Source organism: Motacilla alba, chromosome 1A (assembly GCF_015832195.1).
Source record: "Motacilla alba alba isolate MOTALB_02 chromosome 1A, Motacilla_alba_V1.0_pri, whole genome shotgun sequence".
NCBI lineage: Eukaryota > Metazoa > Chordata > Aves > Passeriformes > Motacillidae > Motacilla > Motacilla alba.
Window position 1 is genome coordinate 5,695,909 of NC_052031.1, and position 23,197 is coordinate 5,719,105.

Sequence of the window (23,197 nt, forward strand, 5' to 3'; positions counted from 1 at the left end):
GTTGGTATGTAATGATCTTTAAGGTCCCTTCCAACCCAGCTCATTCTAGGATTCAATTATTTCATTTTCTGAGTCAATGCTACTGTATCCACGCACTTGGTAGCAAATAATCCATGATGATTTGTTTGGGGTTTTTAAGTTTCAAACATAAATGATATTGTGCTCGATGCAAACAAAGTCTCTCCTGGACTTCATTATGTTGGATAAAGATGGATTTGTCCCTGGACTGTGTTGCCTAAGGATGAGTGATCATTACACGATTACATTCAGTACAGCAAACTGAGTACATACCTGCTAGTCATTCACACACTGGTGCTTTCAAAGAGATAATTTTCCAAAGGAGAAGAATTCTAAATGAAACTGATTGGAAAATAGACAGTTCTTCATTCATGGTTTATTAGATTATCATAATTCCACAGCAAGGAAAGAGGATACCCTTGGCTGGAAGCTTATGCTGTCCCAGTTGTGTGGACAGAAATTTTAGATAGATAGAGCAAGAAAAAATGAGGGGGGAAAGGGAGGAATAGGCAAAAATAAAAATTTATGGAATATATCAGGTTGTAGTAGAGAAGCCAGAGGCAGAGCAGGGGGTGGCTGTCAGGACTATGACCAAGTGGGAAAAGCTGAAGGTGTGCCAGGAGCAAACAGCAGCGCTGTAGCTCAGGGGAATGTGAACATTATTGCCACACACTGGTATTGTTGCTGGTAAGGCAGGAATAGTCTTTGGCTCTGGGATAGCCTATTTACTTCAAAGTGGTTCTTCTATCGCTATTTAATTCGGGAACTCCTGCCTTTAGGACCCCTTTTCTTGTATTATTGAAAATGACATGATTTCTAAAAGTCCAATGTATTTTTCATTCACTAGGTTATTTTCTTAATTATATTTGCTGGAGATAGATTCAATTGCAGTTTTGTTCACCTTCAATTTATGTTCCTATTTCTGAAGCCTTTGGCAGTCTTTCAAAGAGTGTCCATACACACTGAATTTAGTCCCTCAGCTTTAGATGATAGCTCTCAAAAATTCACATGCAGTGCTTGCAGAGGGAACAGCACCTTCCTTTTTCTCTCCTCTGAGCAGACCTACAGAAAAAATCCTGATCCAAAACACTTCATTGATCTTGGTAAAGCTCTCCTTTCTGCCAAACTCGGTGGCTGATGAAGTTGCAGCTACTACTCCTCCAGTCCTGTGCCAGGTTTTACAGCAGAAAGTAAAGATTCTGTGCTACATTAATGTTCAAGTGCTGTTTTTCCATTCCAGGTGTCCAAAAGCTGTCCTGACACCAAGGTCAGGAGGGCTTCCCATGACAATTTTGCTCAGACAAGAGTTTGGAACATCAGTTTAGGTGGTTTCACAAAAATTATTTTCAATTCTGATGGTGAGGGAGAGGGGCCAGATGGAAGATGGGGAGGGGACTTTTGCTTCAGCAAGACCTGGAAAATATTCAGCATGTACAGGTGAGGATAAAACATGGCACTGCTTCTCCATGCTGGGCTGAACACTGTTAAAACAGTTTATTTAAGTAGTTTCATACCTCCTTCTGTACATGAACTCTTGGTATAGGTCATCCCTATCCAGAAGGAAAGTTTTCAATAGCACATCAGGAGAGATGGAGGTGGGCAATGGGTTGCTCTAGATCCTGGGTGACAGATATTTTGGATTTGGATATGAAACATAGCAGAATTATTTGCTCATATCACACAGGGATAATTAAAGTTGTTTCAAATTCATAGAAATTTAGATATCTAGAAACATTTATTGAGAATGGATTATCTTAAATATGTAGACTAGGTTAATCTGCCCTGAGGAGGAATTTTTATTTGGCCATGGTTAAGGTTATGCCAGTTTAAAAAAAAGGCAGCTGGGCTGCCCCACATATGTATAGGCTGCTCAATCTGTCAGCAAAAGGGGAAATATAAGAAAAGACACAAAATCTTGGTCAAAAAAAATTTGACTAATAAGAATGTAACAAATGTAACCCAGGAGTTCCTTTAAAAATACCATTACCTCGTGGCATTTCAAAAGGAAAATGGCACTCAAGGCTTTGTATTTTATATCCCTTGGCAGTCCAGGGAAGATTGTGGCTGTTCATGACCAACAGAGCACAGGTTAAGTGGGTTGAACACAGGCCTCAGCTGGATGATTGTGTTTTGGGAGAAGTGTTAGGCCCAGTGTTGTGCCAGCTGGTGATATCTATAATATTTATAAATGACAATGTGAGGCCTGAATTCACAATTGACATCATGAAATGAACGTGAATTTCAGATTCAGCATCCTTAATCTGAAAAGAAGGCTGCTTACTTCTTAAGGAGATGGTTACTAAAAGAAAAAAAAAAAAAGAAGTCTTGGGGGTATTTAAAGCAGCTCGGTTCGTGACTAGACACCTCCTTCTGCAAGAGGAAAAAGCTTTCTCAAACTACTGGGTAAGGAACAATTAGCAACATCTGGAACTTCTAATTTGCAGACAAGCTACAAACTAAAAGAGAAATATAAATGATCTGAAGAATCTACCATGGAAAGCAGCACTATCTTTCCCTCCTGGTTTCCTCAGGCAGAGACTAAACTCCTCCCCAGCTGTTGAGCAACAGAGACAACTTGTAGTTCAGTCCTCTCAGTTTCTGTCAGATGGGGGAGCAGTGCCATGTGAGATGGGAAGCTGAAAGAGGTAGAATTAGATTGGATGCTAGGTAGAAATGTTTTACTGTAATGAGTGGTGAGGCCCTGGCACAGGTTGCCCAGAGAAGCTGTGGCTGCCCCATCCCTGGAAGTGTTCAAGGCCAGGTTGTTTGGGGCTCTGAGTGGAGCAAGCTGTTCTGGGGGAAGATTTCCTGCTCATGGCAGGGGGGGTGGGATAAAATGATCTTTAGGGTCTCTTCCAACCCAAGGCATTCTATGATTTTATGATCCACTGATCTCTGCTTGCCTGATGTAACAAGAACCTGCAAAATGAAGGAAGCTTCCCAAGGACACCCATGAATTATTAGCAACAAATCCAGTTCAGGCTTGGGGAACTCAGCCTGTATTAGGTCCTGCAGCTTCCAGAGAAGTGTGGATTTGCTTAGGCTGAACACCCAAATGAGGAAAGAAGGGTATTTTCCTTGCTCTTCTACAGGCCAAACTTTACGATGTGCAATTTTCAAGACTTCCAGTGTCTAGAGGGTAGTGCAATGTTCTAGAAAGCTGCTTCTATTAATCTCACTCTTTTTGCAGTCTTTATTGGTTGTATTTTGTCAGATGAAGCAATGAATGTTTATGCCCCGGGTTTAGAAAGCAATAAAAATGTTTTATTTTCAACATGGGGACCTGTGCTTCTCTTTATTGGAATCAGAGCCTAGGCCCTGTCTGGGAGAAAAATCACCAACGTGCTTGGGATTGTGTAAATGAGGTCAGCAAGAGAGAGAAGTGTGGCATGAGACTTTCAGTATTTTTGAATGGAAAGAAAGTATTTCCTGTAAACAAATTATGTGTGTGACTGTGACCTGTTTTATATAAATAATTTAACCTGGGCTAAAATAGCTATTAGTGCTTTGTAAGGTACAAGACTTTTATGAACAGATGTAGGAAGCAATGGAATCATCAACATGGGAATGAATGAATGAATGAATGAATGAATGAATGAATGAATATATGTATGCTTAGATGATGCTCCTTTTTAAAATGAATGGTCCTCAGAAAAAAAAGAAAAAAAATGTGGTACTGCTTTTTCAGAAATTAAAGAAGTTTCTTTAGGTAATAAAAGTAAACAGCTGCATTCAATACCTAAGGAAAAAAAAAGCTTTCTCTGACTTTCCTTTAATTAGGACCTTTAGAGTGAACTTTTTCTATGGATAAGCTGTCCTTTAGAACTGAATTTAATGCCAGCCTTCTATTGATGAAGTAATAATGTTATGAAACTCTCTCCAGTACTGTTTTCACAGGGATAACGTGTTGGGTTTTTCCTCAAGAGAGCAACAGCTCATTTCAGAGCACTCTGTGGTGCTTTGTTTGGTTACACACACACACCTGTACATGGATTTTTGGATGCTTGTGCCTATGCAAGCAGATAAGCACTTCTAAATAAAGGCTCCAGGGGAGTTACATGCCCAGAATCAGGACACTTAATTGGTTTTTGTGTTTATAAAAATCTCCTGCCAGCTGTTACAGCAAAAAGTTGCCTTCCTGTTTTGTCAGCTCTTCCCAGCCTTTGTAATAGGAAGGGAAAATGAAACAGTTTTATTTCTAGTGAGTACAGCAAATCCTGAATCCTGACCAGCATCAGGGTAAACTCAGGCTAAAAGAGTGCTCCTCCATGCCTTTACATGAAATATGTATGGGATTGCTCTGGCATCTGAAGCATTTGCTCCTTCCCTACTCACATGTCATCATCTTTAGGTCAATAGCAAAGCACACAAGGGACCTTGTACCTCTCTGTCTGTTTAATAGATATAAGGTCAGTGCATAAAATAGGTGTTTGTGGTTGACACTTCAAAATCATGCGCCTGAATGTACTATAATAAATATGAATATCAGAAATGGACCATTTATTTCACCATTTTCTTAACTGAATAATTATTCCCTTTTGCTACTTTTCCCCCCCTTATTTCCCTCTAGGACTTTGGAGCTTTTAAATATTTTTTTTTTCTAAGGGGTATGGTATAGATCACTTATTTAAAGCTTTAGGGGTTCCTTACTTTGCTACAGCAATTCTTTAATTTTTGAAGTGGTAGAAGCCATCTGTCTCAACAGATCATGTTCTTTTACACTGAATGATGAACCAGTATTTCAGTTGATTTATACCTAAAACAGTCTTGGAAAGGAGGGAATTTCATAAAGCTGCCAATTTCTGTGTCTTCTATTAAGTTCCTAGTGTTCTGCTCTGTAGATTGCTAGGGTGGTGGCTGTCCCTCCCAGATGGGAAAGTAGGGCACAGACAAAAAACAGTTTTCTCAATGTCAAGAAGACAGAGAGAGGAATTAACTGAACATCTCCACCTAGTCCCTCACCAATAATTATCCTATTCCTTGAATTTCTGTGATAGATAAAAAACCAGAGGTAAATATTTGAAGAGTCTATTAAAAGACAGATATGGATGTGAAGCCACTAATTTTATTTTGTCTCTTTGGAAATGGTTTCCTAAACATTTTACAGTATGCATTCAGCATAAATTAATTACCCTTAGATTTATTCTCCACCGCTGCAGGAGATGGCATTGGGGCTGCACAAATGCAGCTGTGGTCCATGTGAAAACATGGCCTTCACAACAAAGCACTTATTAAGGTCATCACCAAAGTTTTTATTTCCTGGGCTGTGTTATGAAGGCAGCCTGAACAATAACCTTTTCATAAGGCTTCATAAGGACCTCTTGGTGTTCACTGTATGACCTGACACCAAAAGAATGGAGACGGAAAGACAGACAGTGTCAGCTTAGGCTCCTCAGTCTGCTGTGGTGCTGGAACAGTTAACGGCTGCTTTCTCCTCTCCACCAAATCTGACCCCTGACTCTGCCAAATGGAATGAAAGAAGCAGATTGGGGTGTGCAAGGAGCTCTTTTTGAACATGTCTGGCAAATACAAGGAGCTTTTCTTCTCTTTCATTCTTTCTGTTGGGTGAGGAAGGGCAAGCCCTGCCTCAGACTACAGAAGTGTTCTCGCTCCGCCAGTGCTGCAGAACGAAGAAACCTTCCCGCTGGCCAGCAAAGAGAAATTCAGCAAAGGACGTAAATGTTTGGCTCATGTGGTGTTTAAAGTGAACTACAAACACCTCAGAAACAATTAGGCTGATGGGAGTTTGGGCATCACTGTCTCTTCAGAAAGGCTGGAAAGCATTTCTCCCATAATGAAGTATGTCGTAATAGTGATTTTCTGCTAGGTGAATAGACACAAAACACATCTTTGTTCATGAGGCTTTTTATTGCAGCAGTTGTCATGAGCAAAACCTGAAAGTACTTGAAAATCCATTAAAAACACAATCAGGAATAAGAAAAAAAAAATACCATCTCTTGAAAGTTTGTCTCTGCAGACTGTAAAAGTGAGAAGTCGATAAGTATGAGACACATTTATGCAATTTAAGATTAATGATTAACTGTTAAAGTGCAGGCTTTGTACAATCAGCAAGGAAACAAAATCCTTCAATCTCTGCAACTGCTGGATGAAGCCAACTTCTAAGTTACAGTGTGTGATAAGAGGTGCTGAATCCCAGCCCAGTTGGCCATTGACCTGCAGTGAATCAGAGATTGCTGTCTCCGGGGTGTTTTGGTTGCAGTTCCCAATTCCCCAAGAGTAATTGTCAGCTGGATTTATGCCTGCTTGTGACTGCTTTTCCTCTGGTTCTGCACAAGCACCAGTGCATGACTTTGGGAATTTCTTAGACTTGGGACTTAAAATTTCTTGTCTCCCAAATTGTGTATTTCACAAAGAAAAATGGACTAGCTTTAAATATTCATAATAATACTTGGACTTACTTACGCCAGTTCTAGGAGTAAGATCTTTAATTATTTTTTTTCCATCAGAATTATTAAATTCAGCCAGATTTTTTTCACACATCCAGGCCGTGAACAAGTGCTCAAGTTCCCAAGTTAAAGCAGCATCTTGCCAAATTTAAAACATTTGGCTGGTCAGCAGGAAAGAAAAAGCTGCTTGTAAAGCACTGGAATGCATTTTCAATTAGTCACTCCATTGCTTAAAAGGCGAGGCATTAGGGACTAGGAGGAGAGGCAGGGGGGTGGCAAGGCTGATGGAGAGGGACAGCATGAGACAGTCTGGAGAAGAGCCTTTATCAGCCTCCAACAGCAGCCCTGAAGTTGGAGGCCACTCTTTAATAACTGAGCTTTTGTTTAACAACAGGCTCCCCAGGGAGAGTGAGGTTTTCCTGGTAAAAGACCAAGATTTCTTTCAAATAACTTAAAATTGCTTTGTATTAAACGGCAACAGAAAATATGTATTGGGAAGATGCTAGAAGGTTATTTATTTCTCTATTATTGCCTGATAACCAGGCTGCTGGGCACCCTGACTAAAAGGCTGTGCTCTGGCAGACCTTCCTTGGCTCCTAAAATATTTTGAGTGAGATAACACCCTTGGAAGGAGATTAAATAACGAACCCAAACTGCTTACTATACTTGGTTTATTATCCTGCCCAATACTGTGAAGTTCTCAGTCCAATAGGATTCTGGTAAAGAAAAAGCTGGGGAGGAAAAAAACCTCATGAGCATCTTTCTAATGCTCAGTAGCCATAACTGCTTTTGCTTTTTTAAACACTTTGTCCTGTACTTGACCTTCAAATGTTTGTAGCTAGCTGATCTGGAACTTTTTTGACTCCACAGCTGTCTAAACTAAGGATGATGACATTGCTTAGAGATCCTTTTGTGTATGTGTGTATACAGGAATGCTGTTTTCAAAAGTATATATACACATTTATTTTAGCATGACTCAAAATTTGGAAAGCTTGTACTTCTTTATCATATTAACTGAGAACTGATAAATTCTCACTGGGGGAACGTGTCATGGCATGAAAGACACAAATTCCACAATAGGCTGGATTTCAGCAGGTAGAGAAATTTTTGGGGGTTGTTGCCTTCTGGCTAGCAGTAATAAATTTGCTTAAGTAATATTTCACAGATGTGCTGGTGGTTTCCTGGCAAACAAGCTGAAGATCATAGGAAATTTCTTTACTCAAAGCATAAAAATAAAAGTTTTGAATACAAAGTCCTCAGCCCTAACAGAAAAAAACATTTGGCTAAAAGCTGGAGTCTGCTATCTAAGCACAAGAGTTAAAATAATTTCACAGTGAGTTTCTGTTTCTGTTTTATTTGTTTTCTCCTACTATAGCTACATGCTGTATGAAACACGTGAGGCTGTTTTGGAAAATCCATTGCCCATCGCAAGTTCCTCTGTGCTAAACTTGATCTCGTAGTTTTATTTTTAGAAGGCTCATAGTTGCTGTCCTCAGTGTTGTAGGAAAAGCTGGCAAAATGCCAGCAAGGTCCTGCAAAATGGAGACATGGCTTTCCTTCCAGACAAAGAATTTGAGATTAAAAATATAGAAATAACCACAAGAAGTGCAAAAGGGAAAGCAATAAGGATATTTACTCCCGCAGTGTAGTTTTCGTGTGGATATGTTGGCAGAAATAATGGAGCATTTTCTGTGGGAAGACAGTGAAAAATGTATCTATGGAAAGTATAAGATGTACTTGTTAGAGATAAAATTCTTGAAATAGGCATAGTTTGTGGAATTTTGGGATGAACAAAGTAAGACATTGGTGCAGTGGGGTATAAAGACAGAACATCTGCCCCTTTCTCATCTTGACCTGCAACAGAATGTGACAAGGACACAAACTTGGCTTGAAAACGCTCAGGAGAGGTCAGAGTATTTTGATTTTTGTTTTCTTTGCAGACTAAGCTTGAAACCTTTCTTAATTCGAGCCTGGTCATCAAGATGTGTGCACAATATGAAATATAAAGTGAGAAGTTTGCATGGGAAAATAGGCGAGTGTAGCTCTACAACCAGCAAATGTGGCAATAGGGTAGAGTGGAAAGAGAAAAGGCAGTGTGCTGCAACCACTGATATCCTCCCCAGCCTCAAATGAGGGATTAAGATCTGTAACAGTGGTTTACAAACTATTGGGAGGAATAAAAGAGAGGTTGACCAATCTGCTTTTATTTGCTTTCCATGCTAAAAAAAAAAAAAAAAAGAAAAAAAAAAAAAGAGTTTCCTCCGTTCCTCAAAGAAACAACTGAATTTAATTTTCCATTACAAGCATCTTGCCCACCTCCTGTAGTTAAACAAATACAGGGCCCAAAGTTTCCTGAGCTGCATAGAAGCCTTATCTCTGCAGAATTGCTCAGAGATATGTGTGTATCAGGTGAGAAACACCCTGTGCCCTGCAGGTTTTAAGAGAGAGGTGGAATATCTGTAACCCCCAGCTGTCCTCCACCCTCCTGGCCCAGATCTGCACCTGCAATCCCACCATCAGCTGTCCCTGATGTGTTTTTCCCCACTACACCCCTCTGAGACAAAGCCAAACTGTTGGCAGCATTGCCTAGGGGAGGATGTAAAATTCCAAAGTCTGAACTTGAGGCCTGACTTGATAAAGCGATCAGCAGACAGGGCCCCACAGGCTGGGCCGGGAGCTTCACCTGGCTGGGGCAGGGAGGAGGCAGGAGGCGACTCAAGAGTTCCTCCCAAATGAGGGGTCAACGACAGCTCTGGCCTTTGAGCAAAGAAGGCATTCTGTATCAGGGTAATTTCAAACTGGTTGTTTCTGTTTGACCGCTATCAGCTGGCTGGCTGGCAAAATGGTCACATTCTCTTTTTTTTGGGCGGTGGGAAGCCTCAGTGTCACCTTCTGGCCAGGGCAAGACTGAGCTGCCTTTGTGCAGCCGGCCGGGGGGGTTCAGGATGCTCAAACCCAGCCTCCAGCAGGCCAGGGGGCCTGAAATGGTTTAGGCACAGCTCAAGTTTTATCTCACCAAAGAAGGAGCTAGTGGGAGACCTAAAAGTTTATTATGTCTTATAATACTCCTTATTATGTTTCCATGAGTGTGTCTCACTACCAGATCTCCCAAATCTCTCTGTGCCCACCATAATACTGCTTCTTTTAACATACAAGGGCTGATCTAAACTTTTTTCTTTTTTTTTTCTTTTTCTTTTTTTTTTTTTTTTTTGAGAGAGAGAGAGCTGATGGCAGAGGGAAACTAGGAGCATATGCCTGCGATATAAATATCATAGTGGAAGTATCTACCAATTGGGGTAGTTTGGTTCTGACTGAACACTTCATAAAGTGCTGTTTTGATTTTTTTCCCCCCAAAGAATTTTAATTCGGGAATTTCCATAAATCCTAACGAATTGGTGGAGCTCAAGGAGAGGTTACAGTCATTTGCAGGATGAATGGAAAACATTTAGAAGGGGAAAAATGCAAACAAAATACTTAAATAGAGGAAAATCAATGTCAAAAAGTATTACAGAAACACAAAAGAAGCCAATAAACTCGATTTTCCTAAGTAAATACACACTATCAGCAGTTACACAACTTTTCTGATCACCATAATCTGGAGGATGCTTTACCATTTATTTTTGAAGTAGTAAAAAAAAAAAAAAAGAAATTGATTTAATGGAACTATATAGACACCTTCTCCCCTTTCAAACATCCAAAGGGTTACATCTGGCTTTGCATGATCAGACTTTTTATTATTCTTCCATAATAGCAGTCTTGCTTTAGATCAGTGCGTTTCAAGCACAGCTTCTGTGTTTAAGTCTATCAATTCTAATAGATTTAAAGAACAGAGAGAAGACAGAAAGATTATTCTGTATTCTAAAGGTTGTGAACTGCTTTTAATGCGTGTGTCTGTCTCTCCATATGGGGGTGAAGGACAAGGGGAGGAGGGAAGGGTGGGAGAGGAGTTGCATTACAAAGTCCCTCCTTTAAAAGTGTCAAACTCCAACCTGCACAGAAGAGGGAAGGGGAGACCACCAGCAACCCTCAGAAAATAATATAAAAACAAACCTCAAAGGTAGAAGGAAATACCCAAAAGGAGAAGAGTGCAGCTTGCAGTAATCTGTAAATGATTGCTGGCAAAGACTGGAGGCTTCGAGCTTGAGCTGTGTTTGCTCCAAAAGAAAGCCAAGAAGGACGGTGTTAATAAAGAGAGATTTAACTGAGGGCTGTGCTTGGAATAAAGTGGACTACAAAAAGGTCAAATTTGATCAGTTGGAGCAGATTACAAGGGCTTTAAAAGGTAGTGGTGAAGAAATGAAACTGGGACTGTGAAGCAATATAGCACAAGATTGATTTTGGGGGTGGAGAGAAGCTGGGACAAGTGCTTATCAGCTTGAGAAGGAGGAAGAGCTGTGCTGGGTTTGTTGTCATTCCCACACTGAGTAGAGTACTTGCTGCTTTTGTGGTTAGCCTTCCCTGCCGTGGTTTTTCTTCTTTTTTATTTTTTTTTCGTTTTTAATATACATATTCTATTATTGTTATTCCTACAATGGTGTCTATAATCTCTGACTTGGATCCTCTGAAAAGCTGGAAAGTTTTAAGGTAGGCCTATGTTTTCTTCTGTTTGGTACAGGCATTTTGGGGTTAGCCCTAAATTAACTGGAGCTTGAGTTATAATCGAAATGCGAGCCCTGGGCTTAAGTAAGAAAGGAGTTTCTGGTAATTAGAGCCCTTTTAAGATACAGCAAAACCTTTGAACAGATGTTTAGAGAGACCCGAGAGAGAATTTTTAAATATACTTCTCAGTGTTACAGTGCAGTGAGGAATTTTTTTTTTCCTTATTTCTTTTTAAGGAGAGATTGCTCTGTAAATTCAAGCTAATAGTAAAGGCTCACACCAGTTGCAACTGCAGCGTTAACTCTCTGCTTTCCTTGCTGTGCTCTGCATGGAAATGAATGGGAAACTCCAGAGAAGCAAAAACAAACAGCATGAAAGTTGATCAAGAAGTGGAAAATAGTTTTGGGGAAAGGAAGGGGCACTGAAGTGCTTGTTTTATGTTGTTGAAACTTCCACATTTTGCTGCATCTCTTAAGGCATGTGTTTGGCATTTTAAAGTTGCTACTTTTTTACCTTCAGCACTGATGTTTGGGGTTTTTGTTTAATTTGCACAGTGAAAAATTGTAATTTGAACTGCTAAAAATGGTAAGGGAGAAAAAATCTCCCCATTAATGTTTGCTGCAGATATTGAAGATCCACAGTGTTAAATGTCTGTGTTTAATGCTGCTGTAAGTGCCTGGTTTTGCCTTATTGAGAATCCAGACCTATTAAAGTTTGCAGATGGTTTGCAGAAACTTCTTAAAGATATTGGAAACATCTGGGAGTATAGATGGCAAAATTATAAAATCACTTAAATGTAAAGTTGCATAGATACCCCTCAGCTTTTTTGCAAAACATGAAGCTTCCTGCACTGATTTTTTTTTAGTAAATTACAGGGATGGGGGGCTGTGAATTGTGATATTATTATGCTATATATCTAATAATAATATTCTGAAGTGTACTTTAGATTCTTGATACAATTTTTTAAAGAACTGTGTTCTGAACTGAAAGAGGAAAAACAACACTTCAGAGTCACAGTATAAAGTCTACTTACATGACTAAGGTTTTTTTTCCCCCACTGAACTTTCTATTTTAGGAGTTTAAAACTCTCTGACCATTTTCTGAGCCTCTGTGCAGGACTGGGCACCGAGACCCCCTGTCCTTGCCTGTGGTATGAGACTTGGCACAGGGGGCTTGTTGCAGGTTTATTTTATTTTACTTTTCAAGGGGTTTGGGACTGCCAGCACAGAATGATGAGTTTGGATTTGACTCCAAAAGTTCCGCGGGGACTCAAACGCGGGGCTATGCGGGATGAGGAGCGCAGGGCTGGGAGTGGCATCGGGGCAGGGACCAGAGCCGGGCTGGCTCCTGTGACTCAGGAGCGAATGCCACTGAAGGGCTTCTGCAGAGCCCCGTTTGTGTTGCCCTACAGCCTGTGTGCTCCAGGAGAGCTGTTCTAGGAATTATTTTAAGTTTTATCGAGCTCTATGAGACTGTTTCTGATTGCTCTGTGAGACAAGTCAGGCGATGCCAGGTTTGTGCAGAGCTGAAGGACAGCACAGAGGACACGAAAGTCAAGAAGATTTAAGGAAGTGACAATGTTGCCCTCTCGAAGAATCCTGTTTTCTTTTTAAAAAAACCATTTTCCATACCTGTAAAAGAAATATCTCCCAGGCACTTTTCCCCTACAGCATGCCAGAAGTTTCCCAACTTTGTGTGTGTATCTGCAGCTGTATGGACACAGAGCAGGTCAAAGATGTGATTAAGTCTGGACATTTCTGTGTGGTTTCTGTGTGTGATGAGAGCAGCAGCTCTGCACAGATGTGACATTGTGCAGCGCCACTGCAGGATGCAGGAGGTTAAGAGGTGGCAAAAGGCAATGGGTAATATGAGTAGTGATATGAGCAGAATGATCGCTGGAAGAAAAAAGAAAAAGAGCTCGAAGTCATCACATAGCTCATATGGCTTGTGACTTATTGAACTGCAATACCATTTCTACTTTTCTTAAATATTTTAGTTCCTCTTCTATGGGCCAGTTTCCAATCTGTTTAAGGCCTCTGAAGTTCCTGGTTTTAGTGCATCCCCAAAGAAGCCTGTAGCTAATATTTATAAGAAATAGAGGAATGTTTTTGTGTTTATTTTAGGTGCACAAACCGATTCTTTCAGACTCAAATGAGCTGATGTAGCAAATGCCACCACCAGCTCTAAACTAGTGTCCTACACTGGTAAATTCTCAATTTTGTTTACTTTTTGCACCCCCATAATTTATTCTGTGACTCCATCACAGTTTGGTTCGTGATTGGCTGTGAAAAGACTGGAAGATGCAATCCTGTGGAGGCAGCAGGTGGGAATGTTTACATTGGGACTTCAGAATCCCCAGGGGCTCAGAGCAGCCGTGGTGCTGGTTACCCCCGTCAGCTGAGCACAGCTCCTGTGCCCTGCTCCCCAAACCCTCTGGAAGCATTTCCTTTGGCCTCTGAATGAGGGTAATAATGAAGGGAAAGGTACAATATAACAACAAACAAGGCTGTGGTTGGTGGTGAAGCCTAAAAGGAGGGAGAGATCGTGTTGGAGCATGACAGGGGATTTTGCCAGACTTCACCCAGCTAAGATGGGAGAGCTAGCAGAGGTATATAATAAATGGCAGTATGATGTGTGTATATATAATATTCCATCAGGCCTCCCTTTTGGTTGTGTTTGTCTGGAGTGGGACAGTGAGAGCTGCAATAATTTCTGGTAAGTCTCAGCTTCCTCTGGCTGCAAGAGCCTTGGACACAGTTTAATGTGCATTTTCTTTCACTGGATTTATTCAGAGTGGTTTGAGTAACAAATTTACTGGGAAGAGAATGCATGGATTTTTTTTTTTTTCCTCCTGTTGTCTCCTTTGGGATAAGGTCCCAGCATAAGATCTGTGCTGTGACATGAGCGCAACACTGCCTGATCTCCCTGTTCATAGTGGGACTGCAATAAGCACCATGTCCTGTTGTATTCCTTGGAGCCAGGAGAGATTGGCAAAAAAAAAAAAAAAAAAGAAAAAATCCTTCAGAGCCTTTCCAGCAAACACAGTGTGCTCGCCCCAGCCCTCTGCAGACACAGAAGTCTCATTTACCATCTTCAAAATGAGATGGGAGCTGGGATGGAGACCCTCTAGTGCGTAAGAGAGACCAAAATCAGCTGTCTTGATTCCAGAAAAGTATCTTATCCCTGTTTAGAACTTCTGTCACGTGGTTTTGTTCCTCGTAGGTGACTGGACAATGGTTTCTGCAGCAACCTGTGCTCTGGGCCCCTACAGCAGCAAAAGCAAAGCTGTAGCCTGGCAAGGAGAGACACAAAAGGAGGAAAAAAAAAATAATTCCTCAAGGCCACATCTCCTCTGTTGCTTTTCTGCCTTAATTTGGCTCCAACAAGGCTAAATTCAGCGCTATAAATCATATGAGTTACCTATGCAGGGAAGACCTTGTACCCCTTTGCATTCCTGTCTGAAGAAATATGTGACCTTTCCGTGGCACATAGCTAGGAAAAAAATTAAAAGTCGGTTTTAACTTGGCTTTGCAACCTCAAGGTGAAATGCAAGGAAAGAGTAGGAGTTTTTACTCAGAGGAGTGGTCAGCCCCCAGCCTGGGAAGCAGGGAATCTTGGTGTCTGCTCTGCATGCAGATGATTGGAACTTCACAAGTCCTATTGAACCGGCCCTTCCAACTTGGCAGGTGGAGCTGGGAACATCTTGTTTCACACATCATGTGTCAGGCGGATGTACCAATTCAAATGTTCTCTCCAAAATGTCTTTTTCCACCACACACACCATCCAAACAGCCTGTTAATGGTTTGGCTTTTCAGGGAAAAAAAAAAAAAAAAAGGGTTTTTCATGCTTGGCAAATCAGCCCAGGAGGAGCAATTTCAGCCATGTTGGTGTGTGCATTATGACCTGTTTTGGGCAAATAGTCCTATCCCTACACCCACCCCTGTGATTGCCTGGGGGTTTAGGTGGGTTAAATAGTTTCAAAATGTTCAAACTGGGGAGGTGGGGAGGAAAGCAGACACAACAGCTAAAATTTGGCTGTGGCCACAGAACAATAAATTGAGCAAAGCTTAAGATAAGGCATTCTGTATTGTATTCAGTATCTGAATAGACCAGTTAATGCATGGACCCCCCAACACAAAAATGCTTGGAAAAAGGACTAAAAAAGGAAAATATTTCACTTGTGTTTTACTCTGTGGACCTGGACAATGTTCTCTTCATCCAGTACTCAAAAAAACAAAAGAAAACAAGCCCTGAAAGTTTGGCCCTGGGACATAATGCTGGACTCCATCGCCACCATGAAATACAGAAAATGGAATTTCAGATGTCAGTGGAGAATACAAATTCCCTCATAATTGCCACAATATGCTTGGTTAAAAAAAAAAAAAAAGTGTGGAAAGAGGGTGTGTGTATCTTGTAATAACTAAAAACACATTTTAGAAATGGCTTTCCAGTTTACGAATCCAAAAATGCAGATGGTGTCAGAGATGGCATTGAAAGGGGTGTTAGTGAGGGTTACACATGTCCCAAGTTGTGACACAGATGAGAATCACCAGGGGGATGATGGCTGTTGCCAAGCTCTGATAAGCTAAACATGAGCAATGGATTCTTCTGCTTTCAGTTTGAATGTCTAACTCTACAGTCACTCAAGTGAATAATACTGGGGTGAGAAATTAGGGTCAGCTGTATTGAAGTATGAGTTTTTAAATATTTTAATTTTTTTTCTTATTTGTGCTTCCTTAGCACTTTGTAGGGACAATATGGGCAGATTTTCTCAGTTTGGTTTTTTTTTTTGTTAGTTTTTTTGGGGTTTTTTTCCTCCTTAAAAGGCAGGATCCTCCTTAAAAGGATGATGCAAGCAGTAAAGATAACAGAAAACAGCAGATGAGGATGTAATACACTCCTGCATTCATTGCTGATGGGTGAGCAAGTCATCCAGTCCTCCTCTAAGCCTGTGCAGATTTATTCTTGCATCTTCATTTTCCCCTGATTAAAATTCACTATCACTCCTTTCAATAAGAGGTTATTCTCCACCGTTTTGCTAAAAACAATCCACTTTTCATATCAAGCCTGTGTACAAGCTCATTACATCTTGTTCATTTGGACATGAGTTGTTAAATCTTCCAGGTGCTTTATGGGGGATTTAAACATCCAATTCAAATGAATGATCTCTCACAAAGAGGTTTACTTACTGCTGCTGCCATGTTCCTTTGCCTAATTATTTGGATTGCCCTAACCCCTAAAACATGACATGAAATTACTGCACCAGCAGCACAGCTGTCTAGCCAGAGTCTGTGACAGTGAGGTGCAGTAACACTCTGCTAGTGATCTGCAGTTCAGGGACTTGTGCCAGCAGCTATGGCTTTTCCTTGATGGTTCCTTCCTCCGTAAATTGACCTGACTGGTTTTGCAGTTTTAACTTTAAGTCCAGAACATCTGTCAGCAAAGAAGTTCTGTGGTTTGGCACACTGAAGGCAGTTGCTAACAAAGCAATGCACTGGAAGGGCTCTTTTGCATGTATATTTGTCTTGTATCTATGTTTGGGGACATGTGGAAAGTGTTTGGAGTGGATTCCCTGCTAAGGCCTTGAGCCATTGACTTCAGGTTCCCTCCTTTGAGAGGAGGTGGAGGTTGTGTTGTTTTTTCATCTATTATACCCCAGAATTTCATTCCTGACTGGTGATTTCTCACCCAGTTACACAGGTAGGGTGTGCAACATCCATGCTGCAGGAAGCAGCGAAAAGCAGGATCGTCCTTTCCCTCACACATTACTTAATGATGCTTTCCTCTACCATTTCCTCATCTTCATCTCTTAAATCAGTGGCAGTCCTAATGTACTCCTGCAGGTCTTTCCTAACTCACCCACTCAAATTTTAGGCTTTGTCTAGTCCTGCCCTCAGTGGAACAGAAATAAGGAGGAAGTTGCCTGTACACAGGAAAGGTACCTGGCCAGTGGCAGCCTGGCATTGTCCTTGAGAGATGAGGTTATAATTTCATGCTTTTCCCAGGCTTTCTGTGTTAGTTTGGAAGAGTTAGTTAAGCTCTGTGTGCCCCAGCTCCCAGAGGTAAAATGGAACCATTAATACCTGTCTTATTTACTTTGGCTATAAGATTTTCATGGCTGTACAGATGTACAGCTCTGTCCTATAAAGCCCCCAGCACTGGGGGCTCAGCCTTGGGCTGGGCTTTTCATCACCTGCCCTCATAACAATGATTTAACTGAAATTAGAATTTAATTCTTTTGAGGGTAAATAATTCCTTGCTTGTTTACTAAAACCCCTTCTTTGTTTGCACCAAGATAGCACCAAGGACCAGGCACACAAATTCCTGGCACTCATCAGCTTTTTTTCCAAGGAGTTGTTAGGCGTTCTTGTGGTTTTTTGTTTTGTTTTGTTGGTTTTTGTTGTTGTTGTTTGGGTTTTTTTGTTGTTTTTTTTTTTTTTTTTTAAGAGAGCTTCATTAAAGATGTCTTGCACCTCTGCTAGTCCCAAGATACTGTACCAGGGAGGGAGAAAAGGAAGGTGAAACCAGAGAGATGTGTAGTCTTTGTTGCTAAGATTGACCTATGCAAGAGATGAATTTCTTATCTCTTAGGAAAATACTCTTAACTATTCCCTTTGGATGTTGTCTGATGGGTATCGTCTCCCAACAAACCTGTTCGGACTTCAGGAGCTCTAATACTCCTGAAAAATGCTCTGTGGCACTAAAAAAAAACCCTACAATAACCTAAGTGTTACCATCCAACCTTTTTATATGAGCAGCTGAACGTGCTTCTACTGATTATACACTAATTTTCCTTAATTAAAAAAAACCCAAACCTAATCTCATATTAATTGCATTATATATAACTTTCTCAGATTTTTTTTTCTTTGACTGTGTGTTTCCTCATGTTTCATCACAAGTGATAGAAATTCCTCTTTTTTTTTGCTCATCTAGATAAGTCCATGCATTCCTTGAATATAGAGGGATGTTGTCATCATTCACTATAGGACACTTGTTCTTAAATTGATCCCAAGCTGGTATTAGTGGACTACTTTGTTACTGAACACCTGTTGACCTGCAGACACTGACTTATTTGTTGGAGTTCATTTGCTTTTTACAACTGAATTTTAAAAGTGAGGATTTTTCTAAAGGTAGAAATATTGGGAGGCTCAGTGATTACCACAGTTTTACTCTCTCTTTTGTGGAATGGATGGATTTCAAATTATTGTAAAAAACTTGTCATGTCAGTTGTGCTGGACTGTTTTTTTTTTTCTTCTTCAGAAATCAAGTTAAATTGCCTGTAGCCAGTAATCTTCTAGAAACGCAGTGTATAGATAATTTTTATCTGTTAAAGAATTAATGTACTTGTTCGGGTAATTTTGCAACACTCTTCAGTAGTAGACTGATATTCAGTTTCACATACCTGAATGGCTGAGTACATTTATGTATTAAATTAGTAGATGAATAGAACTGGAGCTTTCTTGGGGTTGAAAATCTTGGTATGACTTTTGAATGATTTGATTAAGGATAGTCCACCCAAGGACTTGTAAGATACTGTGAAAAGCTTTAAAGTGGGGAGAGGTCAGGGGTTTTTCCTTTAGTTTTCAGAGTCTAAGTTTTATATTAGATTCTTGGTTTCCAGGTCCCAAAGAAAACAGTAATCTTATAGAAAGGACTTAAATGAGCTTTTGAAGCAGTGGACATTTCAGTTCTGAAAAATACGTAGTCTTAATAACCGTTCTCCACAAAGAATAGGCTGTAAATCCACAATTTAATTAATCTCCACGTGTCATCCAAGCACGACTCTACCTCTTACACTAATCCTGAACTAGGAGGTGCTGGCAGATCTCAAGCTGAGACTACCTAATTCTGCAAATAGTAACTAAAATCACTTTCATAATTTTTCTGGTGAATTTAATATCTTGATCTCTTAGGATGCAATTAATCTTTGTTCTAAGAAAGCAAGCAAGGGGTTACTGCATATTAATCAGAGGTGGTTTCTAGTTACTGTGAGGTTTGCATAGATTTCCATGCAACTTACTTGAAGAAGTACTGGGTCCATGATCCCTGTTAGGTATTTGAACCTTAATTTCTATGTGCCCATTCGTTAGAGGTGCTGGGAATGTTGGCTAACTTGGCACATCATGGCTGGACATCCTTTCTGCCCTGGTGTGGTCTTGGGGAAGAACTTTGGTGTTTCTGGCACTGCAGAGACTCGGGGAGGGGGGTTCTCTGTAGCCCTTGGACATCCCCCTTGTTGGAAAAACTGACCTTGCCAAGAGTTGTGAAATGTTGTTGACTGGGGTCGGGTTTCAGCTGGAGACGCCAAAATAAGGGATTTATGTAGCCTGGGAGGAATTATGAGCTTGGAAGGGGGAGATAGGTATTAAAGGTCTCAAATGGGGTGATGGGGAGAAAAGTGTTTAAATACTGATGTAAACTTTTATTGACTCCAAGAGGAATTAATTGGCAGGGTCTTTTATGTGACTTTTGGGGTTGGATTTCCTGCTGACTCAAACTGACAAAGCTCCATTGAGCAAGACTTAGAATAACTGGGAGTTGAAGCCCATGTGTTTTGCAGAAGACTTAACATCCTTCTTCTGATACATAAAGTTTCTGGATCTAATAGAAGAAAAAAATGTCTTGGTCAAAGCACTTACTGTATTAATTAATTCCAGCCTGTGTTTTTGATGCCCAGTTTTACTCTATCTGAAGTCTGGACTCTAAAAACCTCTTGGGAATAAATTTACATGAAGTTTTAATTTTCTGGCTATTTTTTCCTGTGTTTAAAAGAAACAGATGACCCAACTCTTTGCTCTTTAGTTAGCCTTCAAGTAGAATAATAAATTTACCATAATCTATGAACAAACTTAAACTCATGACATTGTAGGCTGCAGACAAGCTGAATAAACTAACTACATAAGTTGCATATGAACTTTAAATTATTGGGAAGCAGTGATAGGAGAAATCAAATTTTCTTTATTGCAAAATATTTTTTTGCCACCTATTTGAGCTGAAAATTTCTTGATATTTATAAATGTGGTGGGGGCAGAGGGCTGGGTTTGGGGTTAGTTTGGGGGGGGTTTCTCCTTCCTGCATAAGCTGTTTGTATTTTTAAACCAGAACAATGTGATTTTGTACATTTAGCTCTGGGACTGCTCTTAACTGACTTTAGATCTCCCTGCTGCTCACTGAGAGTCACAGCTACATCTGTGGGCAGCAAGTTGTTGTGTTTAGCATGAGATTAATTAAAAGCTGTGGTTAGTGAGAGCTTACATCGTGCACGCAGTTGTTCTAAGCGTAACTGCAGAGTCTTGGTACATGATGCCCCAAAACTGGCTAGATCACTACTTTATGTGGACTTTGTGGTCTCCTCATCTTTGCTCTCATTTTTTTTCATAAGAAGAAATTAAAAGCAGTTTCAGCTCTTCACACCCAAGAGAAAAAGCAAGTTGCTCACTAAGATGTCCCCTAGTTTAAAAGTACCTTCTGTAGCAATAGTTTCTATAGCAAACAACAATTTTTCTATCTTAGCCTGGGATGCAGTTATTATATTTTACATCCTTTCTTCTGCATCTTATCTGCAGATACTGTACAACCAGGCATAGCAGAGCATCCAGCAAAGAAATAGGCAATTATTCTTGCCATGAAAAAATAGCCCAAAAAAAAATCTGATCTACTGCAAAGAAAATGCTGGTCAAATATTTGTGGTTGAATAAAGGTAAAAAGAAGAATGAGCATGGAAGAAGCTGCAGGTCCAATTCCATGAGGCATGACTCTGTCCTATTCACATGCACGTGAGAAATTACCTCTGCCAGAATTATTTTTGTTGCAATTACAGATGTTTGCTGGGCATGCATCACAGCACAAAAGTCCTAGGAGAAGACCAGGGTTGATTTCCAGAGGGGGGAAAAAACCCCAACAAAACAAATCAATCAGACAAACAAAAAGCAAAAAAACCCTCAAAGCATCATAGCTGCTCTTCAAGAAAAATAAAGCACCTTAAAACAAAACGCCCTTCAAAGTACAGAAACCCAGCTTGAATGTATTGTGTACCTGTATTAATCTGACTGTACTAATTTTTGCCTTGTTTTCCCATTAAAAACTCTGCTAGTTATTACAAGGTTGATTGTACATCTTGTATGGGCAATTCATGTCATGGATTAAATTATGAAAATACAATAACAACGGGGGGAAAATAAGCTGTGTTGATGCAGGTGAGCCATGTATACAGTGAGCTTGGGATTTGGACATGAAACAATATTAGGCTCCAGGTTGCAACACCATAAAATGTGACAATCTGGAGGAAAGAACAAGTTCTGCATTTATTTTTTTCTTCCTCCCCCCCCCCCCCCCTTCCATTTTTTCTTATAATACACACCAGCAGTCAGTTCACACAGGAAGTTTGCACAAATCTACGTGGTGAAAGTGGGATGGGGAAGAAGAACGAGCTCCGCAGCAAAGGGTTGGGCATGTTTTATTTCTTCAGCAGCTGGAAGCTTCGTGTGGCACTGGAATAAAATCAGCTTTGCAGGGAGGAAGCTGTATCATCAGCATGTATGACGGGCCCTTAAGATGTGATGATCTGGAACAGAGCAGTTACCTATATATGGTATCTTTGTATCGCCTCAGTAGGAGCTGCCAATTTTGAATTCCTTCAGGAAGATGGTAAAAAATGTGCTTGAACCGAGGGGTTCCAGCAGGAGTGAGCTGAAAGTTGCAGACCCAGAAGGGCTCCCTTCTGAGGGGAGTTTAATTACAGAAGCAAAGAGTTGCGCAGAATAGCCAGCGCTTCTCAGAAATGGTGACTTGAGGCTTCTGCTGTTTGAATTTTTTCATAACGCAAAGGAGAAACAAAAATCTTTTGAAAGATTTAAAACCAATAACCCACATGGCAATTAGCTCACAGGATACTGTGCCAGTACGTACTCTGAAGGCCAAATGCTGAGAATTGGGGAAAAAAATACATTTTTATGGGTGATAAGAACATCTACAATCAGATAGGATTAAAATGGATGGGGAAGGATATAAGTCCTCATGTTTTGACCAATTACTGTCTGAGGTCAAGGAGAATCTTTCCTTATTTGGCAACATATCACTATCCATGGAGATTATTTGTACCTCTTAGGGATGGAAGGTCACATAAAACAAACTCCTGTCTGATCCAATGAGACAATTGCTGTTATACAATAGCGTTAAAATCCTACTCATTGAATTTTCCTTCCTACTACTGAATTCTAACAACATTTACTTTATTGATGCAATGCGTGAAAAAAAGAAAAAGCAAACCTTTCAGGCCTTATGTTACTAAAGAATATACTTATTTTTTTTTAAACAGCATTGTATACAGGATCTTAACCACTTTTTGGACCAATGAGTTTCACTGGGTAACTTTGCATTGAATTAAAATAATTATCCATCACCGTTTGAAGTTTGTGTACTCTCAGATGGGTAAATTGTACACTTTAGCAGGTCAGCATGTATTCTGACATTGTTGTGGGAAAGATTTGCATAAGAAAAATGTAGGCTTCCCTCCCTCCCCCTTCCCATGATAAAAATCTCTGTACACAATAGCTGTACTGCCACATGTCATGGGGGCATAGTGTAAATTACAGAGTTACAAATTTGTCAGCCTAACCAAATGTCTGAAGGAATAATGTCATATTAGTTATATTTCAGCTTTAAGCCTGGTCTGTTTTAACCTTGATTTGTGTGGCATCTAGCCATACCAACAGCTTGTGCATGGTTGATTATAAACAACTTCATTTTAATGTAAGAAGATTCTCATTTAATTCCTGGGAGCTTGATGCAATGGTGATCAAAGATAAATGCAGACCTCTCGCAGAGGTAAAGGATTAGATCAGGCTGACCAGAAAATACAGGGTCCTGAAGATTTCAAGATCACAATCTTTTGTAGGTTGTAATTCAAATTTTCTGAAGTTGGATAGTGCTCTTAAAATATTTGAATTACGTTCACAGAGAGTCTTGATATAATTTGTATATAGTTTTGGTTTTAATTTCATTCCATTTTTGTGTGGAAGGACCTGTATGTTCAACCAAGGTTTATTCATTTAATATTGCAAGTTGTTTTTCTTTTCTCCACATTATCTTTACACATTAAGAATGAAAAATTTATTCTGCAAGAGCTGGAGTCCTTGAAATCTGCTTTCTTTTTCTGGTAATAGTGTGTGTA

The 23,197-nt window shown here is 40.1% G+C and overlaps 1 protein-coding gene across 4 annotated transcripts in view; it reads left to right on the forward strand.

Annotated features, from left to right (window-relative positions):
• Positions 1-23,197, forward strand: part of CELF2 (CUGBP Elav-like family member 2) — a 543,235-nt gene that overhangs the window by 159,827 nt on the left and 360,211 nt on the right. The window contains exon 1 of one of the 4 annotated variants that reach the window (XM_038154610.1): positions 10,393-11,009. The exons of the other annotated variants lie outside the window; for them this stretch is intronic. Within the exon in view, the coding sequence (XP_038010538.1) occupies positions 10,957-11,009 (53 nt within the window). The 5' untranslated portion in view covers positions 10,393-10,956. Of the gene's footprint in view, positions 1-10,392; positions 11,010-23,197 lie in introns of those variants that run through there. 4 annotated transcript variants of the gene reach the window in all.